This window comes from Hippopotamus amphibius, chromosome 16, assembly GCF_030028045.1.
Source record: "Hippopotamus amphibius kiboko isolate mHipAmp2 chromosome 16, mHipAmp2.hap2, whole genome shotgun sequence".
Classification (NCBI taxonomy): domain Eukaryota; kingdom Metazoa; phylum Chordata; class Mammalia; order Artiodactyla; family Hippopotamidae; genus Hippopotamus; species Hippopotamus amphibius.
In genome coordinates, this window is record NC_080201.1 from 24,017,935 (window position 1) to 24,043,114 (window position 25,180).

General features: G+C 35.9%; 1 protein-coding gene across 5 annotated transcripts in view; it reads left to right on the forward strand.

Moving 5' to 3' along the window:
* Positions 1 to 16,642, forward strand: part of CDH8 (cadherin 8) — a 350,610-nt gene extending 333,968 nt beyond the window's left edge. For 2 of the 5 annotated variants that reach the window (XM_057711551.1, XM_057711550.1), the window contains 2 exons: positions 8,518 to 8,769; positions 10,220 to 10,713. In XM_057711551.1, the coding sequence (XP_057567534.1) occupies positions 8,518 to 8,769; positions 10,220 to 10,713 (746 nt within the window). Of the gene's footprint in view, positions 1 to 8,517; positions 8,770 to 10,219; positions 10,714 to 11,355; positions 11,487 to 16,537 lie in introns of those variants that run through there. The other 3 variants (XM_057711553.1, XM_057711555.1, XM_057711554.1) reach the window with 3 other exon arrangements.
* The last annotated feature ends 8,538 nt before the right edge of the window (positions 16,643 to 25,180 follow it).

Consider the following 25,180-nt stretch of genomic DNA (forward strand, 5'->3'; position numbering starts at 1 on the left):
AAGAGAGAGCCCTCTGGTATCGCTATATTCTATAGACACCAATTCTATAGGATCAGAGCCCCACCCTTATAAACTTCCTTAACCTTAATTACTTCCTTAGAGGCTCCATCACCAAATATAGCCACAACAGGGCAGAGGGGAGGGGGGTGTTAGGGCTTCAACATATGAATTCTTGGGCTGCACAAACTTTCAGTCTAGAACAAACACGACTGACTTACTAAAGGAAACTTTTCTTATAAGGATATTAATGTTGTGTGAAAAAAACATCCTTTGATTTCCAATTCCAAATGATTCAGACTAAATATCAAGAATCAAAGAAGAAATTCCCCCTAGACTAACTATAGGAGATACTCAGATTATGAGCCCTTCTCTGAAGGACTAAGGCATCCAATTTCACCTCAATAAAAGAGAATTCTGGTGTGCACCTCTTTAAATGATGGTGTTTCAGATATTTTAGAACAATTTTTCTTCCCCTTGGAGCCTTCTCTACTCGAATATAAGCAAACTCAATTTATTTCTTGTGTTACATGATAGAAGGCATGTCCAGGGAAAGACCTGGAAACCATCAATATGTCTCTTAAATTTCCATATAAGACCCTGGCTATGTATTTTTTCCAATAACCTGAAATTGATCCTTCTCACTGACTTATTTTGAACCACATATAACCCCCTATGACAAAATAACATGAATGCAAATAAACATGAGCCCCACAAAATGTGGCTAACGATTACTTAGTTATTCATTTGTTCAGCAAATATTTGCTGAGTATTCATGACGCATCTTAAATTGGTTATTTGTTACTTGGAAGTTCCATAGTTTATTTCTGTATCCCCAGTGTCTTTCATATCCCCATTATGGTATCATTTCTTTTTGATAAGTGTTTTGATGAAAATAAAAAAGATTTTTAGAAGATTACATAACTAATTTATCTGAGGAGATTGGGGACAACTAGTAAAAAGAAAATTTCCCCAAAGAAGTGATATTTAAGCACAGACATAAAGAATGTATAAATATTAATAATTCAACTTAGGACTGAGGAGGGATAGAGGGATTATCAGGCAGAAAAAAGAACAAATATGCTCTGAGGACAGAAGATCCTTAACTCAGAAGAGACCAGGATGGCTAGAGCAAAGAGAAACAAGCGTGGAGAGACCAAATAAAAGTAGGTTGAATGATATGACTAATGTTATGAGAATAGTCTTTGTTCTGTGCCAAGTGCTGGAGACTGAGAATAGAGCTGTGACGAAGGCTAGTCTCCCTCAAGGGGCTTAGAGTCTAGTGAGATAATGAACACATTTTATTGAATATTATCTATTGTCTCTATAATGTCAAAACTATTGCATAAAAATCCTAAGAACTTAATTTTAAGGTGGTTGCCTTTGTTACAGTCTCTATCAATTTCCAATAAAATCATAACAAATGCTCTGGAACAACAAAATGGTAAAACTAAGAATACAAATAACCATTTTTATTCAAAATTAATCTGTTGTCAGAATCTGAAAGAAACTTCATACATAATGGCATAACTGTAATGTGCTAACTGAAAGCAAGCAAGCCTGTGCACCTACTGTTTACCTGGTCCTTTCTTTACTATTTATTTGGTATGTACCTTGTATTACTCAGACAAGAAGTAAGGAATCCAATAAACCACTATTTTAGGAATATTATCATTTGAAATATGCCTGGTGCTATTAGTTTACTTTAACTCCCCTTCATGAGCTTTCCTTCGACACTGGTCATAAACAGAAATAAATGGGTATGGAGTGTGTAGCAAGGTTCTGAAAATAGAGTCATTCATCCTCCTTGGTATAGGCTCATAAGCAAACCATTCCAGGAAGTTGAGAAAACAAGATAATCCCTAACTGAGAAACATAATAGGGTACAGATATTTGAATACTTCACTTATTGAAAATATCAGAGAACTAGGTGATAAGGTTAAGATATGTTTCTATCTCAATGCAACACAACTGCACTAGATGGGTATCAGCTGGACATTAGTCTATCCAGCTGGATATTAGTCCATCCTAGAGAATGCCAAATATTTTGGTCCACTCTCTTCTTAAATAGGTGTTGGCACAATATCTTTGTATCTTTTGTCAAACTCTGTCATTCTACACTCAACTTCGAGAGATTTAACTTAAAAAAAAATGATGAGGTATGTGTCTATGGGTTTTCAATGGTCGTTTCATCTTTTTTTTTCATATATTTTCCAGTTTTAGAGAATGTCTGTGTTTTCTCTAGTATATTATTATCAAAGTATTCTCATATTTTTTATGCTCAAAAACAAAAATATAAATGCAGTAAATATAATAAGAGAAGAAGCCATAAGGATAGAACAGGTTAAGTTGTAGAAACAACAAGATGATATAAAAAGGAAATGCATGCAAATGTGAAGGGCTGAAAAGCTGGTTTTTAAATAATGCAATAATGCAATTCAAGCCAAGTTTAGAGGTAGTGAACAGCTAAATTACTATCCTTGATAGACCGCCTTTTCCTTTGCATCACTGTAAAGCAAATAAAACAAGAGAAAAAATTAAAAAGAAAAAAATGAGAGTGCACTTCTACAAAAAGTGTCTTCAAATAAACACCATTAATTCTCTTACTTAATGTTGAAAGTCAAAAACTATTTTCTGTTTTTTAATATCAAGAACAAAGTACAGGTGTCTACCATAACTTCTTATATTCAAAATTGTATTCCAGGTTCTTGTTAGATTAAGATAAAAAAAGTTAATATAGGCATTTAAAGCTATAAGTATTTCTCCAAACACCACTATAGCTGTATCCATTAAATTTTTTTTCTGTTAAATTTTGATCGACTACATTTTCACTTACATTGTCACATTTTCTGATTTTCCTTTTTCTCTCTTCATTGAATCACTGGTTATTGAGGAATGCACTGTTTAATTTCCACATATTTGTGAGTTTCCCCCAATTTTTTCTACTTTCATTCCATTATGGTTAGAGAACCCACTCTGCATTATTTATATCCTTTTAACTTTATGGAGGTTTATGTTAAGGCCTAGCCTATGGTATACATTGCAGAATGTTCCATGTGTACTTGAGAAGAATATTTATTCCGATGTTTTTGGGTAGAGTGTTCTATAAATATCTATTAGGTATAACTAATTTATACTGTTATTCAAATCTTCTATTGCCTTATTTATTTCTGACTATAGTTGTTTTATCCATTACTGAAAGTAGACTATTGGAATACCAAACCATTACTTTTGAATTTCTAGTTATTCTATGCTCGACAATATATTATGTATGCATTGTTTTTCACAACTGCTTTTTAAAAGTTAAGAAAAGAGAAAAACTATGCATTTATACTGTCTTTTATAACTACATAATTACTTTTCCCGATGATCTTTGTTTTTAATGTGGAGTTGAATTACCATCTGGAGTTATTTGCTTTCAGTCTGAAGAATTTCCTTTCCTGTTTCTTTTAAGACTGGTGACAAATTCCCTCAGTTTTTATTTATCTGGGAATGTATTTCATTTTTTTTTGAAAGATAGCTTTGCTGAATATTTATTTCTTGGTTGAAAGTTTTCACTTTGAGCACTTTGAATGTGCTAGCTGTCTTCTTTCTGGTGTCCACTGTTTCTATAAAAATTCAGTTGTTAATATTATTGAGTTCCCTTGGAAGTGATAAGTCAATTTTCTCTTGCTTTCAGAATATTCTTCTTGTCTTTGACTTTCAGCACTTTTTTCTGTCTCTTTATGAATTTCTTTGTGTTTACCTTCTTGATGTTTGTTGAGCTTTCCGAATGTGGAAACTAATGTTTTCAAAAATTTTTGAAGTTTTCAGCCATATTTTTCCTTTTCCTTTCTTTGTCTCCTAGTATTTTTATTGCAGGTATATTGGTGCATTTAATGGTGTCCCACATTTTTCTGAGGCTCAATTCATTTTCCTTCTTTCTTTTTCCTCTATGTTCTTCAGCTTGCATATTTTCTATTGATCTATCTCCAAATTCATGAATGCTTTCTTTTGCCAATTCAAATTTACAGTTTAGCCATTGTAACTTTTCATTTTAGTTATTGTACTTTTCAACTCCATAGCTTCCATTATGTTCTTTTTATAAAATAAGTGCTATCTCCATTGATATTCTTTATGATGTAACATGGTCATCATGCCTTCATTTCCTTCTTTAATGGTTTACTGTAGTTCACTGAACACATTTACAATGGCTCCTTAAAAATCTTTGTTTAATTTGATATTTGCTTTGCCTGCCTTTTTTTTTTTTCTTTCCTAGTTTATGGGTCATGCTTTCTTGTTTCTTTGTATGTCCTGTAATCTTTTGTTGAAAACTGGACATTTTGGGGGGATATATTATAGCAAATCTGGGTATTGACACTTCACCCTGTTCCTGTAATTTACTTGTTTATCTGTTTAATGACTGGCAAGATTATTTTAGTGAAGTCTATTTCCTGTCTACAGTGTTAAGCCTCTGATGTTTCACCTCAGGAGATCCCAGCCTTGGGTGTGCCGACAGTCACCGGGAATGGGAGTGGTTTTGGCAGGGTTCTCTCTCCTTCTCTGACTACACCCAAGTTGTTAAACTCCACTAATTGCCAGATGATTTCTGTATTTCTGTTTTTAATTGGGGGCCCTAAATTGTTCTACAGACTAATCCAACCCAATTTGGGCTCCTTCAAAAGGGTATTTCCCTCCGTGAATGTTTCAGACTTGTTCTGATCCAGACAGGCTCCTTTCCATCTCTTTTCTAGGTTCCCTGCATCTCCACTGAGGCAAAACTTTGAGCCATTGGCTTTGGAGCTGAGTTGGAGACTATGGTGTGCTTCTCTGAGTGACGCCTCTACTTTAGGAGCTGAGCACTTGATACCAGGGAATAATGGCCTCAAGTCTTTTTGGCTTGGCTATCCCAGTGTGAAACTACTGGCTTACAGTCCAGGGCAAGCACAATTGAAGCCCCATATTCCCTGGGAAGCCTTGCCAAGATAGAGCCTCTGCTGCACAAGTAGGGGCTGTAAGGAAGAAAGGAGTCCCACTTCTTGGCCACACCAATCCAGAATTTAGTTCATCAGTAGGTAGCTAGGAGCAGGTTGAGAACTGGCAACATCCTGCCCTTCAACTGGTAGTTAGCAGGAGGGGTTGGGGGTAGAGGGAGCCCTGTGTTCTTGGCTGAACCAGTTTGGAGTTGAGTTTCCATCTCATTGCTGAGAGAAGGGAGGAAGGAACTAGGTTCTGGTTGATACACCACATTCTCACCATTTCTACCAGGCTCTAATAGATTTTCTTGAATAAATATTTCTTCATGTGCTATGTGTCTCCAGGACCATTTCCAAAGATATTAATTTTTTTTTTTAATTTTATTTTACGATCCTCACCAGTTCCACTGGGGAGCAGTTCCATTGAGTTCCTCACATTATCATGCTCCTCACACATATCTCTGTGTTGAGATATATTTTTATAAGTAAAAAAAAAGTTTTAGAGGTTTACTGCAATTAAAATTAATGTATAAAGCAATTATGTTTTATACACCAGCAACGAGATATAATTTTAAAAAGTTAATATTTACTAAAGCAACAAAATACATACAGTACTGATAATAAATGTAACAGAAGATGTGAAAATCTCTTGTAGCTAAAATAAAAACATTTGGTTAACATATATTAAAGAAAATAAAGAAACCACAATCTTCATATAGCAGACGAAACATAATACAGCTGTCAGTTCTCACAATTTATGTACATATTAACATAATTTCTACTAAAACTCTTACAGGAATTTTTATGGAACTTGATAATCGCTTCTATATTTGTCAGAGATTAGCAAATGAGCAAGAACAGCTGAAATATTCCTAAAAAAGAACACAATAGGGGAAAATAACCTAACAAACGTCAAGATTTATTACAAATTTTTCATACATAAAAAGCATGTTATTGATGCAGGATTAGAAAAACAGAGCATTGGAACATAATAGAGAGGCTAACAGGATGAAGATGCAAAAAATTTTGATCTGTGAGAGACTGAGAATTAAAGATCAGTGGGTAAGGGATAAGTTACTCTGTAATTAACCTTGGGAAAATCAATAATCAGTGCAGAAAAAATCAATGCCATACAATTGCTTCAATGTGAAAGGTAACATTATGAAAAGTAATTTTTCTATAATTAATAATTTTAAAAATAAGGCTAAACTACTAATCATTAAAGAGATTGATAAAATTGACTATACTGAGATTAAAATTTTAATAAAATGAAAAGGTATCATATGTTTTAAAGAAACGAACCAGAACTTTGTTGAAGATATTTGCAATATGTAGATTAAAAGAAACGTATTTCAAATACATGAATTTGAAGTGTGTGAAACTGCTAATAGTCAATGTTTTTCTGTGTGTAAAATAAGGACAATTCAATTTGGCCTACTAAAATAACTCAACTAAATAGTTAATAAATGCCTGTTCCAATAAAAAATATGATTAAAAAAACAACTTAATAGGCAAACAGGGAACTGACTTTGGCTGGGGGTAGCAGGTAAAATTTAGCAAAAATGACTCATTAGACTTCCTTTACTTAGTCAATAATTTTCTTTATATAGAAAGGGAGCAACATATGCAGATACCAGGAGTAAAAAAAAATATGAGTTTGAGTTTGGTCTTAGACCCATTAATGCTTTTCTAAGTAATAAAGGAGATGGCTTTGCTCTGCAATGAGTAATACTCCTGCTGCAGTTTCTAAATTATCATTATAGATTGTTTTAAAGGGAGCAAATGCAAAGATAGTTTCTCATATAAATAATGTAAACCACAAAAAGACAAAAGCCTCGTAATTTTATTAATTGCATCTTGAAGAACGATTCCCATCTTCTGTTTTGAACTATGGTATATGAAATCATCCACAAATGTTCCTTGTACTAATTAACTGTACTCAAACTTGTCACACACTTTCTGGAAATATAACACAGCTATATATTCTGTATCTGTTTTGAGATAATGTTCTCCTGCTTTTAGCTTAGTGGTATTTCCTCCCATGTCCTGGAAATAAAGATTACTAGGTCACTTGGAATATCACTGCTTGCTTCCACTAGAGATCTCTTTTCACTCTTCAAATTACTAAATAATGAGGCACAACCAGAAATAATTTAGGGGAAAAAATTGTTAATGCTGAGGGGTTTTGTTTGTTTGTTTTCTCTTTGCTTACTAGCAAGGCATTATAGGTCCACATATCTATTCAACAAAGTGAAGCCAAATATAATTTATACATTTATTTTAGGAAACGTCTGTCACTTTTTTTTGAATTCTGATGTAGTACTATATGGTACAGAAGATTTAACACATTTACTTAAAATCATTGGAGTGGACTATCTGTTCATGTATATGAGCATTCTGGAAACCCGTAGGACACGGATGACCAGGAACTGGACAGCAGTGGTTTAGAATGCCTGCCTTAATATGCAGCAATGAGGTAGACAAGTGTTCTGGGGTCTACACACTTGCCAATATTTGAAAAAATCCCAACAGAAATAATCATTTTGCCCAAATTGTACTGCATACATTAACCAAAGTTGTGTTTATTTGCTTTTGGCTGGAATATCAGTGTGAGATAATAGTGTCCCCATGTTGACTAGACCTATGTTTTTCATTAATCAAAATGGGAAAATAGATGAATAATTTATATACATGTATGTATGTACATATATAGCTATAGTTCATAAGATAGGGATGAATGACAACAAAAAGTTTACTTTGGGAGTGAAATTTTGAGAACCACAGGGCTACCATGGGACCAATCACTTCTCACTGGCCATTCTACATTGAACTGAAGTATGCCGTTAAGTATTGCTTAAATGCCCTTAAGTGTTGCCCCAGGTAAACAATATACGCTTCCATATAATTAATTAATACATTAAAAATGGACCATCTGCTCCGATGACTTCTCATTTAATTCTTATTTGTGTAACCACTACAGGTCTTCTCTACAGAATTTTAAAATATGTGGCATATCTCTTCCAATTGGCAGTAAATGGGACTTTTGTTATATCTTAGGGTAAATGCTCTAGAGCATGAATGACTCTTTTTTGGTACCCGTGGGAGTCAAGTGCATTGTTTTGTATGCCATACTGTCATAGTCTGTCTTTTAACACAAAGATTCTCAAACATGACTTTCAAATGTGGTAAAACTATGTCTAGTCAATTTGGCATTATTAGGATAAATGAGAGAACATTAAACTTACTTATGGGGACTCTGGATAATTTGTGCCTTCAAAAGGACACAAGATTATTTTTGTAAGAGAACTCTTTTTCATTTTCAAGGTGATGGTGAAAATCTCTTAGTTTATCCTGAGGCTACACTCACTGAACATGTGAGGGTGTGGACGTTTTGGTCCATGCCAGCTGCGAAAGTGGGAAGAGGGGAGAGGGAGAGAGCGCGAGTGGTTCAGTGGAGTTGGGATTGTCTTGAAGTTTGCAGAGGATTTATGAACTAGAAAAACACGTGTTGTTTGGGCAGCCGTTGTGAAATGATGCAAACTATTGTAATTTTCACTTTTTCCAGATAATTCCCTCAGCATTTTGGCAAAGCATAATGGATTCAACCGGCAGAAGCAAGAAGTCTATCTTTTGCCAATCGTAATCAGTGACAGTGGGAGTCCTCCTCTGAGCAGCACCAGCACCCTGACCATCCGGGTCTGTGGCTGCAGCAGTGATGGTGTTGTCCAGTCTTGTAATGCTGAAGCTTACGTACTTCCAATCGGACTCAGTACGGGCGCCTTAATTGCCATATTAGCATGCATCATTTTGCTGCTAGGTACGTATTTTCTCCATAGCCTGATGGTCACCATTTTTCTGGTTCATAAATGACTGTAAATGAGGACAGAAAACCCTAACCCAGACAGGTATCGGCATTCTTTGGAGGAGGAATCTCTTTGCGCTTCTCCAAGCCTTGGAGGTCACGAAGAGGAAGGGAAGAAGAAAAGGATTGTAATAGTAAATGTCCAGTTGGAGAGAACGATTCGGTGCCTTTATCAATCCCACTGCCAGTGAAAAGACAGACTAAGCATAATGGTGGTGGAAGAGGGGATGGACCTTTATGTGGTTACAACAGCAACTGTTATGTAAGAAGACCTCCAGAACTTCTGTTGCACACTAGTTTACTTCAATAGAAGTAAACTTCTATGGGGCTCTCATATGTCCAAAACACTCTTTTATCTAAACAGTGTATAGATTGGGTTGCTGAGTCCATCCAATCACAAAATTTGGTGAGATGAAAGAGAAAGAAAAGAAGGAAAGAAAGAAAGAAAGAAAGAAAGAAAGAAAGAAAGAAAGAAAGAAAGAAAGGAAGAAAACAAGCATACAAAAAATACATTTTCTTCACAATTGCCTTATTTCTCAGATGTTTTTCTTGATACTATAATCAAATTAAGATGAAGATTGCAAATTAAGGAAAGGTTTTTCTAACTTTTCTACTAAAAAATCCAATTATGAAAATGAGAATAGACAGCAGGAAGACACACAAAAGGAAAGTTACATCTTATCCGGCCCTTACATAAAGGTTATGTCAGTTACTACCTTTCTGGTTACATCTATTCTGCTTAGGCGGTACCCTGTACTGAGCATCCTTTCCTGCCATATTTTATGCCTTTAGCCCAAGTTTGACTTGGCTGATCTGGCTGGTTGTTTCAGGTGTTGCTCTCCCTTTCCCCACCTTCAGGCCTGCCTTACCAGATAAAGGAGCGCTAGCCTTCATACAAGAGAAGAAGCTGCCCATGCCAAGCGGACATTCGCCTTAATATATCACTTCATCTGTGAATATTATTTTATTTGAGAGTCTTGAAGAACTGATTTTAAAAACCCACAAAACATACTAGATATGATCTATTCAACTCCTTTTTCTTTATAGAAGAGGAGCATGGAGCCCAAAAAATACTGAATGACCTGCCCAAGTTACACAGCAAGTTAGTTATGCTGTCTGTGCTATCTCTCACTTTGTGCCATCACCCGAGCTCCTAACGGTATTAAATGAGCTTTCACCGTGAAGAGATGCTAACGTGTTCTTTTAACCCAGCTTTATCACCATTTAATAAACAGAAGCAACCTGGAATAGTATTCACCCAAAATTCAATGCTCGCACTTCAGAAAGGTGTTTCACTTAATTCCCAAGTAAATGCACGAAAGCTGCATGTTCATAAGTTCTTAACATACACGATGTGAAATTACATGTGAGTCTGGCTAATGGTTATTCCGTGTTTTTCCTACAGTCATCGTGGTGCTGTTTGTAACTCTGCGGCGGCATAAAAACGAGCCATTAATTATCAAGGATGACGAAGATGTGCGAGAAAACATCATTCGCTACGATGACGAAGGAGGAGGGGAAGAAGACACGGAGGCTTTTGACATCGCGACTTTACAAAACCCAGATGGAATTAATGGATTTTTACCCCGTAAAGATATTAAACCAGATTTGCAGTTTATGCCAAGGCAAGGGCTCGCTCCGGTTCCGAACGGTGTTGATGTGGATGAATTTATAAACGTGCGGCTGCACGAGGCAGATAACGACCCCACAGCCCCACCGTATGACTCCATTCAGATTTACGGCTATGAAGGCCGAGGGTCTGTGGCTGGCTCCCTCAGCTCCTTGGAGTCCACCACTTCAGACTCGGACCAGAATTTTGACTACCTCAGTGACTGGGGTCCCCGCTTTAAGAGACTGGGCGAACTCTACTCTGTTGGTGAAAGTGACAAAGAAACTTGACAGTGGATTATAAATCAATCAATGGGAACTGAGCATTCTGTAATATTCTAGGGTCACTCCCCTTAGATACAACCAATGTGGCTATTTGTTTTAGAGGCTTTAGCACCAATCATCTATGAACTCAAATACATTTTAATGTTGAACCAAAAAATTAATAATAAAAATTTAAAAAGTATATGTTAGGAGGTTATAAATCTTGTGGAGTGTGAATTAAAGTATGTGGAGTGTCTAGAAGTCTTTGGATATTTGATATTTATCTGACCACCACAGACAAAGATTGGGATCCTGGCTCATCCTTAGAGAAATGGTTTAAAAAGAGGAAAAAATCAAAATTAAAAAGGTGCTTTCTTAGAAAAATGGACCTGCAAGAAATTTGCTGCTGATATGTGTCTTCTGCAAGGAATTTTATAAATGCAAATGGTTTTTTCCCCTTCACCAATAAGGATCCCGCCACAAATGATAAAGCAATACTTGGTCTGCTGTACATTCTGACTTTTTGGAGTTTTGGGAGGCCTCCTAGATTACATGGTACGGTGACCACACATTGTACATAACTGTTGGCCCCACTCATCAGAGACTGAATAGCATCTTTAAATATCGTGTCGAGCCTTAAAATATTCACATGTTCGTAATCCATTCCAGGGTGGGGATTGCCAGCTCAGTAGTGGGAGAAGAGAAATCCCATTCAAACAGGCTTGTTCTCTGGAAGCAGGATTACTCATTCCCTCCAGTTCATCTTCTCCCACAAGGACACAAAGATAAACTGTGTCACACAGCGGACCACATAAGAGACAGATGGTTTTATTGCTAGCGCGTGAATTTATTTGTTTAATCCTCGAAATAAATATTTTATTGATGTCCATTAATGCTTTTATTTATTAAGGTTGGTAATCTATAGATTAAGGGACTATATGAAAAAAAACTAAATTATATCCATTAATAATCCTTTAGATTGTTTTATATAAATATATATACAATGAATGTTTAATACATGTACATTTTGATGAGATGAGTATGGCAGGCAATATTATCAAAAGGGAAGCTAATAGTCTCTTTAGAGTAGAAAGTGTTATTGTTACTGGTGATGGCAGGAACAGCATTTTCCCAGAGAAACTTTTGGACTGTTTTCTATTTTGTTCATAATCCTAGTATTTGGTGTTTTTACTACAAGCACAAACATCTGAAAGTATATTGATTCATGTGAATATTTAAACTCTAGACTTTTAGATACCTACATAATGTCCTGCCCAATAAACATGCTTCAAGTTGCCCCCACTGTTTTAGAGCAGGAACTGATTTGTACATAATTTTACTGTTTCTGTTTTTAGCACTTCTCTCCCTGATCTTCATGGTGATGCACAGAACGTCTTAGACTCCAAAAGAGAACAGGACTAGAAGATGTGAGCATATTCAATTTTTAATGCAAACCTGCCATTTAGGAGTAGAAAATGTATGATAAAACTCAAGTACTACATGCAGATCATTTTAATTTTCTACTTTGCTTTAATGCAATATTGTTTATTTACTCCATGTATTGTATTCAGAGAAACTCCTGTATTGTTTCCTACTTTGTGAAATATATTTTTATAAATACCTTTGTTGTCATCACTTCTTTTTTCCCATCAGATGAAGATCGATTAATAGAGTCATCAAATCTAATAAGAATTCTAGAACGCTCAACTAAATCATCACAAGGATCACTTTTATTTGTAAGAGTCTTCATTATAAAGAACCAGAAACGAGAAATGGCTTGGCAATGATCACACAGCAAGACACCGACAGGAACATTAAAGAAACACGGTGTACATAAAGGCTAGTCCAGCTGTGGTAGCTGGGTCCTCCTGGAAGCAAATGCTAAAGCAGAGTTAGGAGTAAAAGATAAAAGAGGAAACAGAATTGAGCAGGGCAAATTTCCAGACAGGGATGCAGATTCTAAAATTCATAAAAGTAAAGAGATTAGGTAGCAGGATTTGACAAGAGAGAATTAGACTGCAAAGCACACCTGACAAACCTTTGCAAGACAAATAGGGGATTTTAAGGGGATCCTGTTAGAGGAGTCTCGGGGCGAAAATAGACTCCGGTTCCCTTGCCACCGCAGCCACTGGCTTGGGGCTGCCTGAGAAAAGCAAGGTTTTGGCTAGAAATCCAAAGGCACCAACTTCTGGAGTTTAACTCCACTGTGATTAAAACTGTTTGAGTATTATACTTAGAATTTACAACTTTCCAGTACACAGTGACTTAACTGACCCCTTACTGAGTTTCCTTTGCCTGAGAATAGTTGCTATTGAACACTTTTCCATGAGGTCAAAACGATGGCCCAAAGTGACTTTAAAATACATCAGGACGTCACACAGTGACTAAAACAAATACTTGGTGAATGTAGATTATTAATAGTAGTTGTAGTAGTAACCAATGCTAATATTCTGACTATCTTATACATTCTAAACCCAGGTGAGATTGTTACTTCACTTATCTCTTGCATACCAGGCTCATTTCTAGTGTATTTTTCAGTGAAAGGGCATAGGTTACGGACATATAAACATGTCTGACAAAAATTACACTATTTTTTAGGAATATAATATCCATATCCTCCAATCTTGCTAATAAATAAGATTATCTTCATATGGTGACTTTCATGGGCAGGAGATAATATCTGGTAAACCAGTCGCCCAATATTACCTCAAAATTTACTTTGCCAAGAAAGAGAGAATGAAAGTGTGGTTTTCTTGTTGATTTTCTTTGCCACCATCATGCTGGCTCTTTATGCTTAAAAGCCCATTTTTTTCATTTAAGGTTTTGTAATATGGAATCAAGTAAATGATACCATATTCATTATACTTTTAAAGTACCCTGAATTTAAATAAAGATCTGAGGAATATACACGCACACTCACACACACACCCCTACCTTGACTTAAAGTACTTTTTACTTTTGCAATAGAGTTGCTATAACTTTCTGAACCAAAAGAGGTTGATGGGGTTTCCAAACTTTTAGGATTTGAGTATGCCATACTCAGCTCTTTAAATAATGCATTTTTTAACTTTATCAAAGTGACTATTTTTGTCTCTGTGCATTGTTTTCTGTCACAGCAATACTGACATAGGTCTTACATACACATGTATGGTTATTTTTCAAATGAAATGCTTATTCAGTCCACAGGCATTTTAATATGTCTGTAGGTCTTTATTGTGTCCCAAGCATCAGTCTTTTTTCACTCTTGAAACTTATCCCTACCCAAGGATTCTCTGCCTAATGGAGAAAAACCAGTGAGTTGGAACCAGGTGAGACAAAATTATCTCCCTCTGCCTACTTCACAATTCAAGGTCCCTGCCTGGGGAACTGATGCATCCCTGGGTGATTGGAAACCACATGGGATCAATTCAGTCTCAACCTTGTTCACTATTTGATCAAATCAAATTACAAAAATGTCTTTAAACATCCATATATGTATACTAGAGAGCATTAAGAAGCCATTCTTTATAATAATGTTTTATGAGTACAGTAATAAGGTTAAAAATAGTTTATAGTGGAATGATTAAAATATGCTAGAAATTAAATTCAAATGTTACCTTTGCCACGTAGAATTATGATTTCTAGAATATGAAATTTACAGTAAAAGTGTTTTGGAGAAATGTGTGGGTAAGTGTTTGTATGTACATAAACTAAAAGAAAACTTAGATTCACTGGCATCACTAGTGAAACGAGAATGCTTAGAAAGAGCCGAATGTGTCTTTGGGAGAGTTTGCTTAATCAGATGCTTAACGTAAGACAAGTCTCTGCGTGAAACTTCCAAATCTCCTAGGAGCAGCCCGATTCCACACTGAGACACAACAGAGTTCTGGGCTATGCTGTATTTCGGAGAAGGAAAAGCAGGTGCTGAGAGCTAAGTAGCCAATTACTCTTTATAGCCACATAAGGACTGGAGGCAAGTAGGCCTTTCCAACAAGTTGTATTATGCGATCACTGGCTTTGCAGGGAATCTCACGAATGTATAACCTTCTGATTGCCTTTTTGATTGAAAGTTCCATCTGAGATCAGGGCAGTGCAACCAGTAATAAGATTTCAAAAAATCCCATCACTGGCACTGTTGGAAAGGCTGAGCATGACTGAAATCCCATCATTGTCAGTCAAAAAATAAGGTAACAGCAGGCATCACTATAAAAGCTATATAAATGCACAATTTAAACGTGAATATCAACATTGAAAAGATTATATACACATATATATTTATACACACACCCCCAAGTTTTTAGAACTATGTTTATATTTGCAATTTTTCATCTCACAATCATATGCTACCAAAAACCTGGAGTGGTGGCTTTTTGTTTTTCTGAATCTAATTTTGAATTTGAAAGAAAATGTGTGAAGGTAAAGGATTTTAAATGCCAGCTTTTTATTTAAGAACAAAATAATGACTTGCAATATCTGAAATTAGAAAGAAATGCATAACATTGTGAAGCTGGATTAGATTTTTTTTTAATATTATGTTTCTGAGGAGACAATAATTGTACACTGTATTTTGCAAGGAATATAGTTTTCGACATATTTTTATTTCCCTCTATTCCAGTACTTTTTTTTTCCTATACAAAGCTTCTTTGAAAAGTCACTCAGTTGGTCAAACAATGTTGCATCTATTGTTGTCTTTGCAGTTATTGCTCTTTTTGATGGTGGTAGAAGAGAGAAATTCTATCAATAAAGTAGATGCTTATTTTCGTTATTTTCTTTTTAGTCAGTACACATGTATATATCACCTGTTACACTTTTTGTTGTTGTTACTGTTTACATGATATACTCTTGACACTAAAGATATTCTATTCCCAGTATCTTCCACCCAATCCTAGTATTATGGGGGTCATGCCATTAAAAAAAATCCCCCTGACATGATGGTCTATCTAAAAGGAAAGAGAATTGTGTCTCCTACACATACTGAACATCACCCTGCTCAAGACTCCAGCTATGTAGTTGATATGGAAAGATCCCATGAGATGATGAAATGGCATCTCCAAATGTATTTCCTTTATTTATAAATTTGAGCTCACCAATCTCATCTAAGCTAATAGTTAAAGCCTTCTTTCTCTATGGTCTTGTGAACAGTTTATTTGCATCTAGGTTTAAACTTAGGTTGGTCTGACATTAAAGCCTATCACTTTCTACTGAACAACACTTTCTGTAATTATAATGTGAGGCTTGTAATGATAAGAAATAGAAACTAAGTTATATATGGTGATATGGAAGAACTGAGGAGGAAGAAAGTGACACTCGATGGGAAGTCTTCATAAGTGCTCAAAAGACATGGGAATTAAAGAATGGGTGCAACAGTAATCACCACTTTTCACACACCCAAAACCAAGAGGAGAAAATTATAAAAAGATCACATTTATAGATTAATGACACCTTTATGGAGATTCAGAAAAATCCAGAAAGTGACTGCTCATAGGACACTCTAGATCTGCCTAAATTGTGATATGTTTTAGGGATGAGAGAAATGAGGTTCAGAAGTGTCTTAAGGAGTTTTTCAAGGTTAGGTTACACATCTGATAAGTGAGAGAGACAGGACTCGAACTCTGGTCTTCTAGATCATTACCAGGACTGTGAAATTATAAGTGTTTTTGTGTATATGCTCCCCTCTCTTTTATTTTTAGAAGTTTCATCTGGGTTGCAAGGCCAGTAGGCATTTGCTGGAGGAACTGGTGTTTGGTTCTCTCTTTCTCCAGCTTGGGTTACCTGCCATCATCTGATGCACATCTTGAGTGTAAGTATTATCTCTTGCAAGTAGCTTTATTAATAGATCATAGGTATCTCTGTTATTATCCAGATATGACAGAGAAGGGTTGTTAAAAGGAATAGCCCAGGATGCTGTCCGAGGCAGAAAACTGTAGAAAACAAAAGCTTCAATAAGCCCAGAGACTCAGACAAGAAAAGAAAATGAAAGGTCACCAAAGGTAAGTTTTAATTCCTTCAGATCTTCTCTGTGCATGCAAAGATATCCAGGGACACTCTGTGACTCCTCATAAAAAGGAGCCAGGGTTTAACAACTATGGTCTAACTGAACACAACAGGCGTCACTGGGGTCCTTCTCTCTCTCTAATATGTGCATTTCCTCATTACCTAATGTTTTTTTCTAGGTTTTCTTTAATTCAGCCTCTAAAGTGTGAGAAACATTCCACATTTGTCGAATCACATTGTTGCATGAGTGGATGGATTATCAAGGATGCAGCTACAAATAACCATAGTGCAAACAAACTTTCAAAAACAATCTTTCTAAATTTCTCTACAAAATATGTACTATATTCTATAATCATAAAGCTCTTCCCTTGCCTTTCCAAGACATGGAATCTAATTGGATACATTATAGAAACAAATAGATAATAAAACAGTTCTATAAAGGTTCAGAGAAATAATATCTAACTCTGCCAAGGCACAGTATTCTGCTAAAGACACAGTGAGTCTTGGACAAAGGAAATCAGTACACTGGGAGCATCAATAAGTAAGGTCAGGCTAGCTCCAGGCAATTGCAAAGAAATTGTGCTGCTGGGATAAATCTCTCAAAGGATTTTTACTGCTAGTGCTTCTTACCATATGAAAATTTGCATATGACAAAACTTCCAACACCCTTATTTATTTTATAAATACATGCTGTTAGGAAGTCTCCACTAATTGGAGTGCTGAGAATATAGCAGTAAATAGGATAGGGTGTGTGAGAGGTCTGTTTCTTCAAAGACTTGATGGTACAGAAGAAATACAGATGAGTAGAAATAAGAAAAAAAAAAAAAAAGCTGATCCAATAGAACATAAGATGGATGGGGCACTAAATGTTGTACATACAAGGGACAGAGTGATATTTGAGTTGCTATGTGAAGTCACCATGGTAAGAACAAACTACAGTAAAGGTCTAAGGAGAAGTTTGTGTTAGTTGTTCTGCTGCCCTAAATCAATGGGCAGGAGATGAAAATGATGCCTAGGCCAAAGTAGATGAGGGTGAAAGCGACAATATGATGTGGAGAGTTGGGCCGACACCATATTATATACGTCTTTGTTAACCGTGACTAGGAGCTCAGATTTACTTTACATCAAAGAGGAGGCAATTGAAGGAATCTGAAGGTAAAGAATGGCATGGTCTGGCTTATATTTTTAAAAAGATCTCTGATTCTTGCATGGAGATGGGATTATAGGAGACAAGAATGAAAGCAGAATCCCAGATAGGAGATTGTTACAGCAGCTCAAGCAAGAGATTGTCTTGGCTTTGACCACTGGAGTGGTCAGTGGAAAGAAATGGAAGAAACAGATAGATCCAGATACATTTTAGATATAAAACTGACAGTACTGGCAATTGTGCAAGATAAAGTTTATACTCAAGGTGAGCCCTGAAGTTTTTGACTTGAATAATTATGCCATGAGTGGGGCAGTTTACAGAGACTGGGATGACTCAAGAGATGATCTGTTGTCAAAACAAACATCCTGACTCCTCTAATCATTGACAGAAAGGATAACAGAATTTAGAGTCCCATGGAAATCCCTATATGGAGTATGTAAAGGACCTTCTAGGAAATGTTACTATAGTTTGACTCTTCTATATATCAATATCTTCTGTATATCAATACACAAATGCCATAATTAGTCTCATGTAGAAAAAGTCCAGCCAGTCTCCTTATTTTATTTTTTTAGCTTTCTGGAAATGAAAAAAAAGGGGGGTGGGGGGAAAGGCTCCCTATTAATGAGCTCACTCTTGGCTGGAGTATGATGGATTCATTTATTGGAAATATTTCTTAATGGAAATGAGCAGTGATATCCTGAAATATTTATCTATGATTATCTTAAAGCAGGGAAAAGGACACGTGTGGCTTTATATTATAAACATAATACATTATCCCGGAAGCATTCCCAAGGTGTGTCCTTCTCTTTGGAGTGGATGCTAATTCTCAGGGGAAGAATCATTTTGGTCTTTGTGGTTTAGCTATGATAAAAAATATCAGAAAAAGACACACTCAAACAAATCTTGTTTGTTTGTTTATTGCCCTTACCGACAAGTCCATCTGGTTCTTTGGAAGTTGAGGAGCTTGGTTGCATAGAGCTGAAGAGACACAAGTCTGGAGGAAAACATCTTATAAGACATTCTTATATAAAAAGCTATTTTTAAAGGATGCACCTTACTTGTTATGCACTTATTATGCTCTAAGCCTTATGCTGGAGGTCATGGGGGTTGGCCAAAGACAATCAGATTCAATCCCTCTCCTTGAGAGAATCCAGTCTTCTGTGGTAGCATAACAAAACTTACAAACAAAACAAGACAAAACAAACAAAACAAAAAAACCCATAGCGTTGGGATTTGAAATACGCTTTAGCACTTTCAAATTGCTATAAGAGCACTGAGTCAAAATAATTAACGCTTCTTGAGTTTGGGGAAAGATACAAAATATTTATCAAGCTATGCAATACAGAAAAAGTTAGTTATTCAGTTAGTCCATAGGTGAGAGATGGGATGTACAAGCAAAAATAATATCACAAGTGAAAAGCAGGAGGGCATAAGAGCCTCAAGAAGACATAGTATGTATCTCAAAACTTGGCAGGGATAAACCAAGAACTGACAATTACAAACCAATTTATTTTTCCCATAAAAGATCAACGGAATCTAATAGTGTATTAATAAGAAATACATCTTATTTTAATATGGTACATCCTATGAATATAAAGATAATTTAGTATTATATTTAATTGACTATCAAAGACAAAAATAACATTGAACATTTCGATTGATGCATTAGAAAAAATGTCTGAGAGATTTCATGATCTACTTAATGTTTAAAAAAAGAAAAAAGCCCAGAAAACTAAGTAATGAGCAGAGACGTGAACTTTTTTAAGATAATAATCTACCCAAATTCTATAGCAAATAAAATAGTTAATAGAGAATTGTAGGATACATTCCCTTAATATGGAGATAAGAAAAGAACGTCTGTCCCCACTTCTTTGGTTTTGTACAATATTGGAAGGCCTGGCTACCACCATTATAGAAGGAAAATCAAAAACAGAAACAAAGATTTATGGAAAAAAATTAAAAAGTGTCATTATTTGCAGGTGATATTACCATATACATTGAAAAGTTAGCAGAATAAATAGACTAATACTAAACAGAGAGCTCAGCAGAGCGATATATCATTGATGAAAGGACTTAAAATGTTAAAGATGTCAATTCGAAACATCAACCTATAATTTTCATTCCATTACAATCAAAATTATAGCAGAATTTTGTGACCAACTGAACATCTTTTTCTTTTCAGTTTGATTGTAGTAGTTACTGAGCTCCATTCTTCAATATAAAGTTTAGTAAGACTAGTAAAGAGTTGAGGAGGGAAGGGTGTTTCTTTCACTTACGGATAAAAAAGACTTACTAGCAAGCTGTGAAACTAAAATGAGAAAACAACAACAAAAGCCATAAAAAATAAATCTATGGCCTTCCTCTTGCAGGTGCAGAAGCATACCCAAGCATGTGAACTAATAATCAATCTAAGTATAGCCAGAAAAGATGGAAATGTGAAAACAATAAGCTATTACTTCAAACTCACGAGACAGATCTAAAAAGGTGGATATGGCCAAGTATTGGTGAAAATATAAAAAATGAGAAGCTTCGTACAGTACATCTACCTTATGATCCAGCAATGCCATATCAGGGTATAAATCCCAGAGAAATTCTTATACAGGTTCATAAGTAAATATACCTAATATCATTCATTATACTGTGTTGTTTTTTTTTTTTTAAAGATGCTGGAAGCACTGTATTCATTTACACAAGGAGAATGAATATTAAGGGCTACTCTGGCACATTTAGAAGTAAAAAAATACATGCATATAGGCCAACATATATCATTTTGAAGATATTGTCAAGTGAAAAAACATAAAATACAGAATATTCTTTATGGCACCATAACATCTATACTAGTTAAAAATAGGCCCACACAAATATACATTTTCCAAAGGACACATAGCCAAGAATGTTTATTATTGAATCACCTGAGCAAAAAGAATGACTCAACTATTTGCACTTGAGTTTCAATAAGGAAAGGAATACATAAATAAAAATAAAATAAATAACGTAAGATGTTTATATGTTTATAGTTTAGAGAAAGCAATAAATAACATATGTCTTGGACAGTGTTCGGTAGAGAAGAAACATTAGAAAGAGGATGAGTGGTGCTCTGATTATGAAAGTTCATACATGTTAAGGATCCTAGGCATAGATGGGGAATGCCAGCCTCTGGGATTTGTTCTGCAGAACGACAGGAACCCATATAATTCTGATAAGTATTCTGAGTAAAAGTTAAATTTTCAAATACATTTCACATTTGGTGACTTGCCCCAACTATCCACCCCCTCTTGCAAGTCACAATCAACATTTGCAAACTAAAGACTCTCAGAAATCCTATTGCAGTGAAAAGTTTTAATTTGTTGATCCCACGATTTCTCAAATACAATTAATTAATTATAATTTTTAAAAAACCAAAGCACCAAATTCATCTTTCTAGATATGTGTATTTTGTGAAATACAATTTCAGTGTTACTCTTGCAATCAATAGACGAATTCTGAGGATCTTTAAGAAATCAAAGAAGATGATCCATGTGTATGTACGACAGATTCACTCTGCTGCGCACCTGAAACTAACACAACATTGTAAATCAACTCTACCACAATAAAATTAAAAACACAAACAAGGATACGATCAAAGCTAATTTAATTCCCTTCCTCTTGTTGGGGACATATTAAGAATACCATCCTCTATTTATTGAGCATTTACACAGCACACAACTCTGTGGTAAGTGTGATTAGGAATAAAACAGTAGAAGAAATCATAGACCTTGTTCACACAGACCTAATTGGAGAGAGAAATTTAACACATGGAGATAATTAGGTGATGTGACCTACTGAGTATGACACTGTCTCGGGAAGTGATAAAATGTAGGGGAGCTGTCAAGTCAATTGGTATTCCAAAAAGCAAAAGCTCCAGGAAGGTCAGATGGGCTAGAGAAAGCAATGTGTGAGAAGCTGAACTTGTCTATGAGGCTCCCCTTCTCTATTTAGGAGAGAGGGGGTTTGTGAAACAATTACCTTTCATATAGGTTATTGCAGTAGTCTGCGAACAGTGTCTCCATCTCTGGTCTCTATTATAAAGTAAACTTCCTAAAACATCACACTTAGCCATTTTTCTGCCACTAACCTAAAGTGGCTCCCTAATCATTCTTTGTTTGTTTGTTTGTTTTTGAATCATTTTTTGGTTCAGTATATACTTGTAGAACTTATTATGTACCAGGTCCCGGTAAAACATAGCCCCTGCCCAAAAGAAACTTCCAGTCTGGGTTTTAGGCCATAGGAGAAGAGGTTACATGTTAAACCGTGACCTCCCAGCCAACAGGTCCACTGAAATTTTCCTTTAACGTCTTCTCCCTCGCGTTCGTCGAGATAAGAGGCTCCCTCTTGTCTGCCTCCATTGAAGATACCCAGAAATGCCCTTCCCGCTGGTCGTCAACAACATGTTTGTTTATTCTTCAAGTTCTAGTCTTGGTATTGGGTGTATGGTCACAAGATCAGATCAGAGTTAGGCAGAAGTTCTAGCAATAATGAAGAGGGTCCAGGGTAAATTATTTTTATAAATAAACAGCCCTAGAAAGTTCAAATGTTGGAGATCAAAAAGACATAAGCTAGGGCAACATCTGCACTGTCTTTAGAGAGCAATGGTTATTTTGAGTTGAATACTAACCCGATTCAAGGGAGGCATTAATTTGCCGGGTTTATGTACATGGGCATGATGAAGAGCTGTAAGTAAAACGACGATTTATATGACACAGTTCTTAGATGACATGCCCTTAACCATCCAATTGTCTGTCTTGAGCTCACTGTCCTCCTCTCTAAAGTGATGACAACACACATCAGTTGCTTTCAAATTATGCTCCACAGAACCCTGCCAGGTGCTGCTAACAGTTGGAGATGAAGAGGAAGGTCACTGAGCAGGGTCACAGACTTTCCACCATCATACCAGCATCACTTGATTTTAACTCTCCAAAAACTGTTTTTTTATTTATCGAGGTGCCAAGTAAACTCCATTACATGTGAAGTAAACTATACAGTATTTATTTATTTATTTTTGGCTGAAATATCTTTCTGGACAATCAGCCCAACATTTTTCAAAGTCCCCTTCCAATATTTTATAAGCTTGTATGTTTCCCTCAAAAAACTATGTATTTAAATATGGCCAACAGAACTCTCCATGACAAAACAAATGGGGGAAAATCATTTTGAAGGTTTATAAATAGGGCAAAGACACTAAGTACTTATTTCCTAGTAAAAAGATCATAGACTGTTTGTTCTGTAACATTTTGTCTATACATCAGAGAGACAATTTATAGGAATGCAGGTACTTTGTACTAAGTTGTCACAGCCACCATATGACTGACTTGAAAATCTGCAAGAATTAATTATCAATCTTAGCAATGTTTGCAGTGGGAAGAGGTGTTTCCGTGTCATTATACTTTCTACTTTCTGGAATGTTCCTGAAAGGCCCATGCTGAATAGATGGAGTATTAGTCTTTTATAGTCTATCATTCACATAAGTTACGTTCCTATTATTTTTACATTTGTGCAGGACAATATTCTGGGATTGCAGAAGGTAGAAATCAATTTTGCTAGCTTTATAAATAATAATGGTTTTGTAAGCACACTTCAAAATGATCACTCTCTTCTCTTTTATCCACTTCTGATAGTGCAGAAAGAGGGCACATACCCGGTACCAAGATGCTCAGTGGGGAATTACAAACTTTCCTAAGTGTGCTTGTGGGACGGTGATGAAGATGTCTTCAAGATTATTCCCTATAATGAGGTAAGTACTCCATATCTAGACAGAGGTGTAGAAATAAGATCATCAAACTAATTGTCTACTCTGCACTCACCAACTTATCACTCTGATCAAACCATGTAAAATCTTTGTGAGCTACTGGGAAGAACGTGGTGAGGGACACAGAGTTAAGAAATTGAAATTGTCTCTTTCTAAGCATGCAGCTCACTTGTAAATGCACATGTTTACTCCATGGCTGTACTCCAAGATGAAGGGCCTTCTCTTGGCCTACACAGAAGAACCTGATAAAGAGCCATGATCATTTTCTGTGACTGCACTCTAAAATTGTCCCATGTCCACTTTTGCTGATTATTTTCTTTGTGGCTGGTCTGTTGACTGGCTCACTCATGGCCCGATTTTCTCTGATGTCACGCTTTGTACTCTGCATTCTATTCTGCTCCCTACTCCAAGAGTGGGTAGCCAACAAGGGTGTGGAGCCGCCCAAAGCTAACCATAGAAATGAACGCACCAAAATTCTTAGCTCTGGCTGGAAAATGAAGCTAAATAATTACTGGAATTCAGAGACAGAGTTTATGTGTAGTATTGGTGACAGGAACTATGGCAAAGAAAATAGTTGTCCCCTTTGATTATATGTAATCTCACCTCCTGTTAAGGTACAGAATAAGGACATAAAAGAGAAGTAGACAGGAACAAAGGAAGTACAAAACTGCTGACCTGCTTATTGATCAGTTTTCACAGGGATATTGTTTTCACAGGTTTGTAGGAGATGTCAATAAAATAAGTACTATTTTTACCACCATTCTCCAGATTAAGAAACTGAGATTCCTAAACATGGAGTAACTAGACCAAAATCAGATTTTCACCGGATTACAAAGCCTGATATTCACAGCCCACGGGTGATGAATTGCCATCAGGTGACAGTTCTACAAGGGGCTCAAAAACACGATCTCATTTATTTGCATTGATAAGGTTTCTGCGAGATTTTAAAATCATCTCCACTATGGCAGTTTTACAAAGGTTTAGGTAGAATCAAAACATCCCCTGACTTTTCTGTAATCCTTAGCCTGCTTTTTTCTCTCCCCTCCAGCAAAATCAGGCTTTTATCCATTACTTATGAACAATTTGAGAAACTCTGTCACTTTTTGCTAGGGCTTTCATTACATTCACAAGATAGCTATGTTTAGGACCAATATGTTCCAGCTTACCCTTTTTCCTGTGCACGCATTTGGAGAAATTCCACTTTGCAACTATAAAACGCAATCTGATCCAACCTGATTTCAATCAAATTCAACCCAATAATTTAACAATGTTTTAATGTTTCTTACACTTATGACATCAGTAATAATTGACTGTGACATCATGATTTCCAGAGACTGTGAGCCTGTGGTTGTCCTCAACTACTGCAAGATGTTGTTTCCTGAATATAGTTGGCAGGAAAAAAGGTTATGTACCTCTGCTAATGACACTAGGAGATGAAACTATTAAATTCTCTTTCCTGGAAGGGAATTTAGCAGACATATAGGTGAAATAATTTTCTCTTTAACCACCTGGTATGAAAGCCTTTGTATACCTATCTACCATGCCAAAAACAAAAACAAAAACTATTTGCTATATAGTTGCTTTTTCAG